Raw genomic sequence first — 14,708 nt, 5'->3', positions numbered from 1 at the left:
TGTTAATATGGGCTCATGAGAGGCACGTCCCAATACAACACATAATATATATATCAGTCTATTTCCCCCCACTTCTCCCCTAGTACCTGAAGTAATAAATTTCATCGTCCACAACTTTTGCTGAGAGGGAGAATCTCTTCAGACCTTTGAAGCGCTTCATTTGCTTGTCGGCCTCATTATAGCGACTCTCGCACAGAACAATGTCGTTTTCGGAGATTTCCGTGGGGCGGCACGATAAAAAGTCCTTGAATGATAAAACTCCACATTTTCCTGAATAAATGAGACAATAATTAGAGTCTGAATTAATTCAGAACGTTCTATCCCCTTCCCAGCTGATGGGAACCCAATATGTATTAAATGTAGTTTAAAACAAGTTTTTCTTCTTGCTGACTCTGACCCCAGCATGGAAAGAGAATGAAGAGAGGCAGATAATGGGGGAGGTAACAGGGAATTTACAACAGATTAGATTAAGAAAGATTCTTATTTTCATGAGATAAAGATTATATTAAACGTCATTATCCCAATAGGAATAGTGTTGAAGAGAATCAACTGCAGCCCATTGGGTCTCTACTGAATGATCATGAGGTGCAGAGGCAGGAGGGCCCCTCAGTTAGGAGCAGCCAATGAGCAGCCTATAAATCTTACTTAGCCCAACCTCTTCCTCCCAACCCCCTGAAGCTTCAAAGCAGAAAGTGACAGATTCCTAAAGTCAACACCAGAACTGGATTTGTACCGAAAAACAAGTTTCCAGTGAAGCTAACAAGGCTCTTTTCAATCTCCATCGTTCCATAATAAAGGGTATATTGTCCTGCTGGAATTATATACATGTGTAGAGTAGGTGCCAGGGGTAAAGCTCTCCTGAAGGAATAGGACCCACCTAGGATACAGGTCATTGGGCAACTCTCCTCCAAGTTACTAAGAAACATCTCCTTCTTGTAGAACATTTTCGTTGGTTCGTGGATGGTTTCCTCAGGGTGAATGAAAATAGGGCCAAAGAAGTAGGCGGCACCATCTCGTAGCCACATCTTCTCAATCCTTTGCACAGAAACACAAACAGACATTCAGGAGTGAACTAGATTGGACATTGCCAGACCCAAGAAAGACATTCCGGCCTGTAGAGTATAAAAGGCTTCTCTTGGCTCTGATCATACAATAAACGTTACGGGATGTTACAAGAGCACCCACCTTCCCACTCGGGGTGGCACCAGCCCATGAGACTTGATATACACACAGTCTCCAACCTTCAGCCACAGATCATTGTAACGTAGTTGATCAAAGTAATAACAGCCGGGCTCCCCATTCGGCATATCCACAGGGACATCTTCCTTCTCCTACAGGGACACAAAGCCAAGAGCTTAGCAACCACATTAGACCCGTTGGGCTACACACGAGCCACATGGCCGGACAAAGACATATCATGACCATTCTTCTACAGAATAGGATTTGACTATCCAAAGGGGTTTCCCTGATTGCAGTATCCATGGGAAAAGGTACCCAATCCAGTGCAATAAGAATGGGAAGAGCCCTCTGCTCCCAGGCAGCGAGTAATGGAACCATCACAAGTAGGCAAGTATCAGCCCCCCTTATATAGTCCACTCTATGGAGCTCTGAGTCACATGGTACATTTGTCCCACAGAGGTGCACTTATATAAACGGTGTGTTTGAGGGGAACCTAAGTGCATTTACTGGGTGCTCCCCCCTTACCTTCTCTAGGATCTGGGTGATGTCATCGTCTGGGTTCTCCTCAGTCAAGTCCATAGGGAGGTCCTCTTCAGCCTTATCTTTGGCGGCAAACACAGAGGCTACTCGCACCACCGGCAGAGGGATGTCCCTGGCCCGAAACCGCACCGAGCTGATGGGCATGGTCCACAGTTTAATCTTTTTGAAAGACTTTGTTTTGGCAGAATATCGAGATTCACACACATAGACGTCCTCGTCCTGGAAGTTGTCTGGGCAGATTTTAAAATATTCCTGTGGGGTCAGAAAAGGAACAATATAGGACTTATTTTGTTGGGGGCACAAAATCACTTCCTGATTACTAGTGATGGGGGTCTCAGTCCTACGACCCTCCAAAGTTGTTGACCTTTCAGTCTAAGCATCCTAACACCCTTAAGCCGTCAGTGGGAGTTGTAGTGCAACAAGATCTAGAGAGTGGCAGGTTTCTTAGCCTTGGCCTATTGTGAATAAGCTACTACTCCTGAATTACAAGATGGCTGGCTTCCCCTGCAAGAGCGACTGATATTAAGCCAACACAAGATGGCTGCCATCCCCACCATGAGTCAGAGAATAAGCTAACAAAAGATGGATGCCATCCCCACCATGAGTCACAGAGAATAAGCTAGCACAAGATGGCTGCCATCCCCACCATGAGTCACAGAGAATAAGATAGCACAAGATGGCTGCCATCCCCACCATGAGTCAGAGAATAAGCTAGCACAAGATGGCTGCCATCCCCACCATGAGTCACAGAGAATAAGATAGCACAAGATGGCTGCCATCCCCACCATGAGTCAGAGAATAAGCTAGCACAAAATGGCTGACATAACCCTAAGCCACCAAAAAGCCATTTACCTTTACAAACATGACCACACATTTGCCCAGGATTTTGCTGACAGGCACTTTGTTGTAGTAGTCGCTCTTAAAGACTTCCTTTTCCAAAAACTTGCGGGTGGCGAGATGGAAAGTTTCTTTGGGCCGATAGAACCAGCAGCCATAAAGCCACTTCTCTCCTGCCAGAGAAAGGACACTTTGATTTCCCATGGAACATGGAGCTGCCCCTAAATGCCCTGATGAAGGCCAAGCTCTTACCAGCAGAATCCTCCCAGAGGCGCTCAATACAGACAATGTGCGGCTGCAGATTGGCCTCGGCCGGCTCCACATACACATAGTCCCCTACGTGGTACATGCTGTTCTTAAAGCTACAGTCCTGGCTGTAAGTGCGATACAGACCCGACTGGCCCGACACCCCTCCTGGATCCTCACTCTTTTCTGCTTCTGGACATGAAACAAAGAGGAAATGAGAGACACAGACAATGGCAGAGGCTGGAAGTGGTCAGAGAGTAACACGGGGGACATTACCTTTCTTCTCCTCTTCTCGCTTGACTTTATCCTCCTCCATCTCCTTGGGCATTTTCTCCTTCTTCTCCTTCTCCACGTCGCTGTGCAAGTGCTTGGGGGTGTAACTGAGGGCCGGAGACAGCAGGATCTCTCCATTCTTACACAGCTCGTCACGGATTTTAATGAAGAACTGCTGGAGCTCAACTGCATCTTCATAGATCTCAGAATCAGTCCTGATGAGGGGGGGGGGTGCATAGAAATCATAACTTGAATAATGTACAAAATGCTGCATTCAATAGACCAGGAGACACACCCATAGGTATGTTGGTACCAATCTGTTATAATCATAAAGCAGTTCCTTGCATTCAGTATGGACGGAGAGGGCAACAACAGAGCAATGCCAATATTAGCGGCATATTTATCAAAGAGTGAAGTTACAGATCAGCACATTTTTAAAAGTATTTATCAATGGGTGAAAGTTCATCCATTGATAAATACGCCTTTCAAAATTCCATAGAAATGAATGGAGAGTGGTGGAATTTTACTCTAGAGGACTGTGGTGTCTTTAACTTCACTCTTTGATAAATATACCCCATTGCCCATAGACAAGTGGAGCCCCGGTGTATATGAGCTGGTAAGAAACATAAGAGCAGAATGTAAGGTAACGTGGCAAGAGAGCTGAGGGACTTACCGATTGAGCCTCCGCGCTCTCTCCAACACCTCAAACATGTGCTCCTGGAACAGATCCAGTCTTCTGTAGCAATTGTTTTCCACGTTCTTCCGAATAATGTCAAATGTCAGGGGAGGCCTTTTTGGAAATTTGGGATCCACTGCAGGAATTTCGGCCAACGAGTCACTGTAACATCGGCCCTCGTCATCCTGGTGGCTCATGACGGACACAAAGAGATTGTGGATGAGCTCCTGGATCAGTAAAGTCACATTAGGGACATGGGAGTCGTCTTCTCCCTCAATATCCCGACGGGTCTCCAGAAGAACTTTGTGTAGGACCAGAGCATCCTTATAGATGAGGGATTCGGGCTCATTATAGGTACAGGCGTTGTTAAACATGGTCACAAAGTCCTCACACATTGCGTCCAAGTCTTGGTACTTGTTGGCCATGATGTGGCTGCGGATCTTCTCCATGTCGATTGGCCGTTTGATGGTCACATAGTAGTCTGGGAGCTCTGAGCGAGAGGGGAGGCGCAGAAAGATGGCACTGAGACGCCTCCCACGTTTATCAGTGTAGTTCTTCACCGCTTCATAAACCTCATTCAGTTTGTGCTGCATCGGGCTCATGTATTTTGACTTTTTCGGGGAGATTCCGCTTTTTCTACCTATAGCCATGAGAAATATAACCAGTTACTATCGGAGATCCATTTGTACCAGAACCAGACTATAGGATGCCCTGCCCCACCTCTTACTAACCCCCAACTGCTGTAGCCCTCAAGGCTTATTGTCCTGTAATTTGGTGCTGATATAAATGGATATTTGCCCCTCTGAGATCCATTCACACCAATTACACCAAGGATCCAGTCATACCAGCACCTTGTAATGTATTTACACTTACCCCTCTGAGGCCTGGGATCCAGTCATACCAGCACCTTCAATGTATTTACACAAGCCCCTCCAAGGCCCGGGATCCAGTCATACCAGCACCTTGTAATGTATACACTTTCCCCTCTGAGGCCCGGGATCCAGTCATACCAGCACCTTCAATGTATCTACACTTTCCCCTAAAAGGGCCGGGATCCAGTCATACCAGCACCTTGTAATGTATTTACACTTCCCCCCTCCAAGGCCCGGGATCCAGTCATACCAGCACCTTCAATGTATCTACACTTTCCCCTAAAAGGGCCGGGATCCAGTCATACCAGCACCTTGTAATGTATTTACACTTCCCCCCTCCAAGGCCTGGGATCCAGTCATAAAAGTTGTAGGACATGAAAACCTTGCCCATTTGAGGACTCCCTAATTTCATAATGGATAAGTCAACTTGATCATGTTATGGATCAGTATCCACGGAGGATCCCCTCCGACACAAACGACAGGTTTCTGTCTTTGTCCCTGTAATACCTTAAAGGGGTTGTTCACCTTCCAACACTGTTTTCAGTTCAGTTGTTTTCAGATAGTTTACCAGAAATAAAGACTTTTTGCAATCAATTTCTACCTGTGACCGTTTTTCTAATATTCAAGAGTAATCTTTCACCTTCTAAGCAGCTTTGGGGGGGGGGGGTCACTGACCCTGTAATCAGTTCTAAATTGATACATTTAGTTGATCCATTTCTTATCTCTGTCCCTGCTGAGCAGAATCCCTGAGTTTCATTACAGGCAGCTGTTAGACTTGATATAATAGTTACTGATACTCCAGAGATGCTGCTGAGAAATGGATCAAGTAAATGTAGTAAAACTGTAACAGTTTAGAGTCTGCACCTGAATTACTGAGCTTCAGACTCAAACACCAGAGACACCGACATTCAACTTAGATTTTGAAAAAGCGGTAAAAAATAAAAAATAATTGAAAAAAAGTCTATTTCTGGGGAACAATCTGAAAACAACAACTGAAAAATAGTGTTTGGAAATTGAACAACCCCTTTAAAGAGGAAATGTGAAGAAAACGTACTCAGCTTCAGTTTGGGGGAGGCCATGTCATCATCATCAGGCAACGGCCCCAGCTCTTTCTTTTTGTCCTTAAGGAACTTCTCAAGGACATGGGCATCATTATATACCTGGGACATGAAGAACATTAATTGCACACGGAGCAACTAACATGAACATACGTCGCAACAAAACATGAACACAGTCAAATACTAGCTGATAAGACACTACCCTTCTCTTTTAGATTGTAAGCTCTAATGAGCAGGCCCCCGATTACCTCCTGCATCTGTCAATACTGGTATGTAACCTGCATGGTATCTGTATGTAATCTGTATGTAATCTGCACGTATCTGTTGAACAGAGTTGAGGGATCTATTGGCACATTATAAATAAATCATTATATATATATATATATATATATATATATATATATATATATATGTCCAAGGGGGGCCGGCACGACTCGTCTATAAGGTATACAGTGCCTGGGTGCAGCGCCAAAAACGGTAGCATATACAAAAAAGAAGGTAAGCACTCACAGGTCTTAAGTTGTTCAAATGGTGAAAATTTATTGAAGAATTTTCTGACGTTTCGGCTAAACCTATAGCCTTTCTCAAAAGGCTATAGGTTTAGCCGAAACGTCAGAAAATTCTTCAATAAATTTTCACCATTTGAACAACTTAAGACCTGTGAGTGCTTACCTTCTTTTTTGTATATATATATATATATATATATATATATATATATATATATATATATATAAAAATAAATAAAGTGGTTTCTAGATGATTCCTGCTGTAAATAAACATTGCACATGGCTCACCTAACAAAGGAGCCAATAGAAAAGACATTGTTGTTTGGGGCCTAGCTCAGGACATGCTGGGAATACTGTATCATTCTGGGAATGTCATGGACACTCACCTGTGAGCCTTCCTCATTATAGTGCATGGCATTCCGAAACATCAGTTTCATGTCATTCATCATGGTCTCCTCTGTCGCGTATTTTTCCGAGCGAATGTTCTGTTCCATGGTTTTTAAGTCCATAGGCTCCAGAATAATCTTATAATAATCCGGATAGTCCTTTTTGGATGGTTTAAACATGAAAAGTTCACACAACCTCCTTCCAGTAGCGGGTTCCCGGGCCTCAAGAACCGTGTTAAACAGGATCTTCATCCTCTGCTTCCTCATGTTCTTCTTACTGTCGGGAATCACAGCGGGTTCAGAAGAGAAAACGGTAATCAGGGATATTGGGGGTGATGTTCCCTGACAGAGACACAGGGAACCAACAGTAATTCAGGGATCTTGGGGGGGTGATGTTCCCTGACAGAGCGAGAGTGAGGTGCAGAGATGTAGAAGAGGTGCATAAACTTCCAGAAATACATAGAAGTTCATTTGTATTTTTTACACAGAACTACCTGATTCCCCCTTCAGTCTGTAGAAGGGGCAGGATTGTGTAAAACCAAATGAATATTTCTGTGGAAGTTCAGACAGTGCAGATGTATCTATTTAACCCCAACTGAATGGCTCATAATTATACAGGAGTAGCATAGAAGTGCCCAGGCAGGGTCACCATTGAACAGAACGCTTGAAAACCTGTTACAACTTTATAAAATTGCAAAAGAGAATTATATCAATTTACCAATGTAAAAATATCCAGGGTGCTGTTCCTTTTTCTATAAGATATTTAATTGATCAGGCAGAGGAAAAACAGTGACAGCTGGGAGTGTAATGCCCCATGAACCCCCAGTTTCAATAAAACACACAGGCAGTGGTGGGGTCACCAGCAGAATTCCCCAGATATAGTGGAACTACATCTACCAGCAGCCAGAGAAGAGCAACTAAGCTGATAAAGGGAATGGAAGGGATCAGTTATGGGGAAAGACAAGTTGGGATTGTTACACTGGAGAAGAGACAGTTAAGGGGGATATGATCACTATATATAAATATATAAGGGGGATATGATCACTATATATAAATATATAAGGGGGATATGATCACTATATATAAATATAAGGGGTATATGATCACTATATATAAATATATAAGGGGATATGATCACTATATATAAATATATAAGGGGGATATGATCACTATATATAAATATATAAGGGGGATATGATCACTATATATAAATATATAAGGGGATATGATCACTATATATAAATATACAAGGGGGACATGATCACTATATATAAATATATAAGGGGATATGATCACTATATATAAATATATAAGAGATATGATCACTATATATAAATATATAAGAGGATATGATCACTATATATAAATATATAAGGGGGATATGATCACTATATATAAATATATAAGGGGGACATGATCACTATATATAAATATATAAGGGGGATATGATCACTATATATAAATATATAAGAGGGATATGATCACTATATATAAATATATAAGAGGGATATGATCACTATATATAAATATATAAGGGGATATGATCACTATATATAAATATATAAGGGGATATGATCACTGTATATAAATATATAAGGGGGACATGATCACTATATATAAATATATAAGGGGATATGATCACTATATATAAATATATAAGGGGATATGATCACTATATATAAATATATAAGGGGATTATGATCACTATATATAACTATATAAGGGGATATGATCACTATATATAATTAGTGAGAGGGCTAATGGTAAGTGGGGTTACTGCAGTATAGGGGAGACACTAGGACACTATCAGACCATAGAGGACACTGGGACCCCCAGTAGTGGCAGCATTAAGGGGTCACACGCCAGTACCAAAGTGGAAAGGAATATTGGGAAGAGCGGGGGCAAATGCTGGTCCTGTAGGGGTAACAAGTCGGTGTGTAGGGAATGGGGCCAGTACTAGGGATATAGGATATTTAAGGATTGATTAGTGGCACAATTGCTGCACAGTACAGGGGGTCGTGGGTAACAGTCTGGGCCCCACAATCCCTGTCCCTGTTAGTGCTGGGCGCTCATTCCCCGGGGGTGCTGCTTGCGTATGATAATGAGATTCCTGATGAGGCCGAGATATTCATGCGGCAATAAAGGAGGGGCATTAGATTTATAGAGGGATGAATAGTGAGAGGACTGGGGGGGGGGTACCTTTTCCTCTTGGAGCTGCCTGCGTCAGACGTAGCCGAGGAGATCATACTGTCTCCGTCCTCAATATCAATGTCTCTCCTCGCCAGCTCCTTCTTTTTTGCCTGAAAATGCAGATCCCAGAGTCAGTGTGTGCCCAGCGCTGGCACAATACATGAATATCAATCAGCTCATCCCTTTCTCTCTCAGCCACGGGCCCCATCCTCAGCCAGCGGCCACTCGGGGTTAATAATGCAACAACAAGCAGCTGAATGGGGCAGGGGAATAAAGGGTTACTAAACTGTCCAGTGTAGGGAAGATTAACCAGCGCCATGCCAACCTGCTGGAACTGAAATAAAGGATAAGTAACCCCCTGAAACTGGACACAGGCCTTGCACTATTGTGAGCACTATTATGCTCCCTGCAACTGCATGTAACCTGTCCCTACATCTCACTGCAACTACACGTAACCTCCCTGTAACCAGTTTAGTTGCACTTAGTCTCTGCACTCTCTCCAGCTCATTTATATCCCTCTTAAGGACTGGAGTCCAAATCTGCCCCCATACTCCAGATGAGGCCTCACCAGGGACCTATAAAGAGACACAATTATGTTTCATCCCTTGAGTTAATGCCCTTTTTTATACAAGAACTTTATTTGCTTTAGTAGCCACAGAATGACACTGCCCAGAATTAGACAACTTGTTATCTACAAAGACCCCAAGATCCTTCTCATTTAAGGAAACTCCCAACACACTGCCATTTAGTGTAGAACTTGCATTTATATTATTTTTGCCAAAGTGCATAACCTGCATTTATCAACATTGAACCTCATTTTCCAGTTTGCTGCCCAGTTTTCCAGTTTAGACAAATCACTGTGCAAAGTGGCAGCATCCTGCATGGAACCTATAGTTCTGCACAATTTAGTATCATCTGCACAAATAGAAACAGTACTTTCAATGGCCACCTCCAGGTCATTAATAAACAAGTTGAAAAGCAAGGGACCTAGTACAGAGCCCTGCGGTACTCCACTAACAACACTGGTCCAATTAGAAAATGTTCCATTTACCACCACTCTTTGTAGTCTATCTTTTAGCCAGTTCTCTATCCAGGTACAAATACTATGTTCCAGGCCAACATTCCTTCATTTAACCAGTAACCTTCTGTGTGACACTGTATCAAATGCTTTAGCAAAGTCTAAGTAAATCACATCCACTGCCATCCCAGAATCAAGGTCTCTACTTACATTCTCATAAAAAGAAATTAAGTTAGTCTGGCAAGATCTATTACACATAAAACCCTGCTGGCACACACTCATAGTATTATGATTTGCTATGAAGTCCAGTATCTTATCTTTTATTAACCCTTCGAAAAGCTTTCCTACCACTGACGTCAGACTAACTGGCCTATAGTTTTGAGGCTGAGAACGGGATCCTTTTTTGAATAGAGACACCACATTAGCAATTCGCCAGTCTCTCGGCACTATGCCAGATCTCAATGAATCCTGAAAAATTAAGTAAAGAGGTTTGGCAATCACAGAGCTAAGCTCGCTAATTACCCTGGGATGAATACCATCTGGCCCTGGACCTTTGTTAATCTTAACATGTTCTAGTCTCTTTTGAATTTCATCATGTGTGAACCATGCATCATTAGTTGTATTACTAGAATTGGGAGTGTTAAGAAGGAAACCTTCACTTACTGGTTCCTCATTTGTGTAGACAGATGAAAAATATGAGTTCAGAATCTGCGCTTTTATTTCATCAACCAGCTGACCCCCCTCTGATACTAAAGGTCCCACTGATGGATAAACGGACAACTGACTAACAGTGAGTGTCTTACAGACCTGACATCTCCCGAGCTCAGACATCAGTGTGAGCAGAAACGGAACTAACTAGAGGGGGTGGGCCCTGGCGCAGGACAAGCAGCTGGGCCCCCCGCCCCCCTCTGTACACCCGGAACTGGCCAGGAATTTGCAGCACGCGGACTGCCGGGGGGCCCTGAGGGGGTGTGGGCCCTGGCCTGCTCGCACCCCCTGCTCCCCCGGTAGTTCCGCCCCTGAGTGTGAGACATATTACAGGTATATTATGCAACTGACAGTCACACAGCCTCCTCTAATAAATTGTAGAGGCTCAGCCAATATTGGGCTAAACACCACAAAATAAGATCTGGTGAATGTGCATCAGTACAAATACTATGAGACATGGGGAGGCTCTGAAGTCCAATAGATCCCCCAATACAAGATCACAACCAAGCACAGATGAGCCAGGCTGAAGCCCCCATTAGAGCCAAGCTCTCATAGTAATCACTCATGCCAAGCTGCTATACACACCATTACACCGCACAAACTGCAGAGCAGCCTCCCCATCTCATGGTTGTAAACTTGCAGGTACATCACATAAACCTTCACTAGGAAATCAGGAAACAACACTGCTTAAAGGACAACTAAACCCTACAAATGAATGTGGCTAAAAATGTCCTATTTTCTATAGTGAACTTATTGCAGGAGGCTAAAGTTTGAGCTTGTCAATAGCAGCAATGATCCAGGACTTCAAACTTGTCACAGGGGGTCACCATCTTGGAAAGTGTCTGTGACACTCACATGCTCAGTGGGCTCTGATTGGCTGTTGAGAAGCTAAGCTTAGGGCTTGTCACTAATTATCCAGCAGCAGAAAATGAGCTTCCCTGGCTGTAATATAAGCTGATGCTACAGGTTTGCTGATTATTCAATTCTGATGCTAATTGCACTGGTTTCTGTGCTGCCATGTAGTAATTATGTGTATTAATTACTAATCAGCCTTATATTGTGACATTTCTATTCTATGTGTACTGTATATTGTGAGTGGCTCCCTAAGCTCAGTAAGTGACAGCAGCACAGAGCATGTGAATCAGTGAATCAGCAGAAAAGAAGATGGGGAGCTACTGGGGCATCTTTGGAGACACAGATCTTTACTGCTAAAGGCCTGTGGTTGCCTTGGGCTGGTACAGAAGCACAAAACATCATGTACAACATTTCTACCTACTTCTTTAGTTAGGCTTTAGTTCTCCTTTAATAACCCCATATCAGCCCTCCAATTACAGAGAAAAGTCCTGGATTAGTGTGATGCCTATGGCAACGTATCTTTAACCAGTTAAAGGGGATATTCACCTTCTAAACAGTTTTTTTTTCAGCTCAATTGTTTTCACATTGTTCCCCAGAAATAAAGACTTTTTCCCTCTACTTTCTATTTATTTTTTACCAGTTTTCCAAATTCTAAGTGTAAAGTTGAATGTCGGGGTCTCTGGTGTTTGAGTGACAGTTCAGTAATTCAGGGGCAGACTCTGCGCCGTTACAGTTTAGCAACATTTAGTCGATACGTTTCTCATCTCTGGAGTATCAGTAACTATTGTATCAATTCTAACAGCTGCCTGTAATGATACCCAGAGATTCTGCTCAGCAGGGACGGAGATATGAATAGTTTACAGGGTCGGCGACCCCCCCAAGAGCTGGTTTAGAAGATGAAAAATTACACTTCACACTTCAAAATTAGAAAAACGGGGAGACATCGAAAATAGAAAGTAAGAAAAAAAGTCATATATGATAGATTGTCTGAAAACAACTGGGTGAAGGTGAACAATCCCTTTAAATCATTAGTCTTTGATGAATCACTATTACACAGCACCCCCCGATAATGAATCACTTACACAGGACCCGATGATGAATCACTACTACACAGCACCCCGATGATGAATCACTACTACACAGCACCCCGATGATGAATCACTACTACACAGCACCCCGATGATGAATCACTATTACACAGCACCCCGATGATGAATCACTACTACACAGCACCCCGATGATGAATCACTACTACACAGCACCCCGATGATGAATCACTATTACACAGCCCCCCGATGATGAATTACTACTACACAGCACCCCAATGATGAATCACTATTACACAGCACCCCGATGATGAATCACTATTACACAGCAGCCCGATGATGAATCACTATTACACAGCACCCCAAGCTGCCTGACTCCTTCCAATATTGACCACAATACTGCACAAAGCTCTTCATCAATTAATGGAAGTGAATTTTACACCAATTCTGGGAACACAAGAGCACATTACTGGTGCATTACTGGTCCATTGATTTCAAGGGCTGCTGCTCCCCAATGTACAAATATCTTCCGTCTTCACTTTTATATTCACCTCCCAGTTTCTCCATTTCACAAACCCAATTCTATGTTTTCTACACTCCCCATGTATTACTGTACTACTGGTCAGAGCTAGGGCTGGGGCACCTCACATTTGTACATGGGCTGCTCCTGCCCGAGATACAAACACACGACACATGGCCCATAGCAACAAGTGTGAGACCCCATAGCAACAAGTGTGAGACCCCATAGCAACAAGTGTGAGACCCCATAGCAACAAGTGTGAGACCCTTGCCTGTACTTCCATCCAGCCCAATAGTCTATCACAAAGTCCCACCATGCCCTTCTGTCTTTATATTCAGCAACAATTTGTCATTCATTGGAAATCACCAGAGAAACAAAGGGTTACACAGATGAACATCTCTCTTTACCAGGTAACAAGTCAGTGTCTGACCAGCAAAGCTTGCAACTGTTTGGCCAGAAAGACTCACCGACCCCATCTCCTTAAAGGGGATCTTCAACTAAGTTCACTTTTAGTATGTTTTAGAATGACTAATTGTAAGCAACTTTTCAATTGGTCTTCATTATTTATTTTTTATAGTTTTTTTTTTTCCTTCTTCTTCTGACTCAATTCAGCTTTCTAATGGGGGTCATTGACCCCATCTAAAAACAAATGCTCTGTAAGGCTACAAATGTATTGTTACTGTTTATTCCTCATCTTTCTATTCAGGCCTCTCCTATTCATATTCCAGTCTCTTATTTAAATCAGTGCATGGTTGCTAGGGAAATTTGGACCCTAGCAACCAGATGGCTGAAATTACAAACTGGAGAGCTGCTGAATAAAAAGCTAAATAAATGAAAAACAACAAATAATAAAAAACAATTGCAAATTGTCTCAGAGTATCCCTCTAATATGCTAATTTAAAGGAACAGTTCAGTATAAAAACTGGGTAAATAAATAGACAGTGCAAAATAAAAAATGTATCTAATATAGTTAGTTAGGCAAAAATGTAATGTATAAAGGCTGGAGTGAGTGGATGTGTAACATAATAGCCAGAACACTACTTCCTGCTTTTCAGCTCTCTTGCTTTCCACTGATTGGTTACCAGGCAGTAACCAATCAGAGACCGGAGGGGAGGCACATGGGACATAACTGTTGCTTTTGAATCTGAGCTGAATGCTGAGGATCAATTACAAACTCACTGAACAGTTATGTCCCATGTGGCCCCCCTTATAGTCACTGACTAACTCAGAGTTAGAGAGCTGAAAAGCAGGAAGTAGTGTTCTGGCTATTATGTTACACATCCACTCACTCCAGTCTTTATACATTACATTTTTGCCTAACTAACTATATTAGATACATTTTTTATTTTGCACAACCTATTTATTTACCCAGTTTTTATTTTTATACATATACATCATTTTTATATATATAATTTAAAGACAATTAACTGTATACGATATATAATATACAAAAGCCATGAATATCTTGTAAATTATATCCTTATAAACGGTGAGTTCTGATGTCATTTCTGTCACATGACTCACTGAAACTTGTGTATTATAATAAATAAAGTACCCCCAGTTGCAAAATATGAGGATATTAGAACTTACCTCGCAGTTCCATGACCTGTATAAAAACACGAGGCCAAATATCCTTATATTTTACAAGAGGGGGTACTTTATTTACTATATATATATATATATATATATATATATATATATATATATATATATATATATATATATATATATATATATATATATATATATATATATATATATATATATCTATATATATCTATATCTATATCTATATCTA

At 42.1% G+C, this 14,708-nt stretch overlaps 1 protein-coding gene across 1 annotated transcript in view; it reads right to left on the bottom strand.

Annotated features, from left to right (window-relative positions):
• Nucleotides 1-14,708, bottom strand: part of pbrm1.L (polybromo 1 L homeolog) — a 44,312-nt gene that overhangs the window by 13,041 nt on the left and 16,563 nt on the right. Inside the window, exons 14-24 of the mRNA XM_041591520.1 lie at nucleotides 8,773-8,873; nucleotides 6,574-6,850; nucleotides 5,678-5,783; nucleotides 3,749-4,391; nucleotides 3,079-3,290; nucleotides 2,809-2,994; nucleotides 2,572-2,729; nucleotides 1,705-1,971; nucleotides 1,186-1,331; nucleotides 878-1,035; nucleotides 87-270 (exon numbers count right to left, since the gene is read on the bottom strand). Coding sequence (XP_041447454.1) covers nucleotides 87-270; nucleotides 878-1,035; nucleotides 1,186-1,331; nucleotides 1,705-1,971; nucleotides 2,572-2,729; nucleotides 2,809-2,994; nucleotides 3,079-3,290; nucleotides 3,749-4,391; nucleotides 5,678-5,783; nucleotides 6,574-6,850; nucleotides 8,773-8,873 — 2,438 coding nt within the window. The remainder of the gene's footprint in view (nucleotides 1-86; nucleotides 271-877; nucleotides 1,036-1,185; nucleotides 1,332-1,704; nucleotides 1,972-2,571; nucleotides 2,730-2,808; nucleotides 2,995-3,078; nucleotides 3,291-3,748; nucleotides 4,392-5,677; nucleotides 5,784-6,573; nucleotides 6,851-8,772; nucleotides 8,874-14,708) is intronic.

The sequence above is a fragment of the Xenopus laevis genome, chromosome 4S (assembly GCF_017654675.1).
Source record: "Xenopus laevis strain J_2021 chromosome 4S, Xenopus_laevis_v10.1, whole genome shotgun sequence".
Classification (NCBI taxonomy): Eukaryota; Metazoa; Chordata; class Amphibia; order Anura; family Pipidae; genus Xenopus; species Xenopus laevis.
This window is presented reverse-complemented; position numbering and strand designations above follow the sequence as displayed.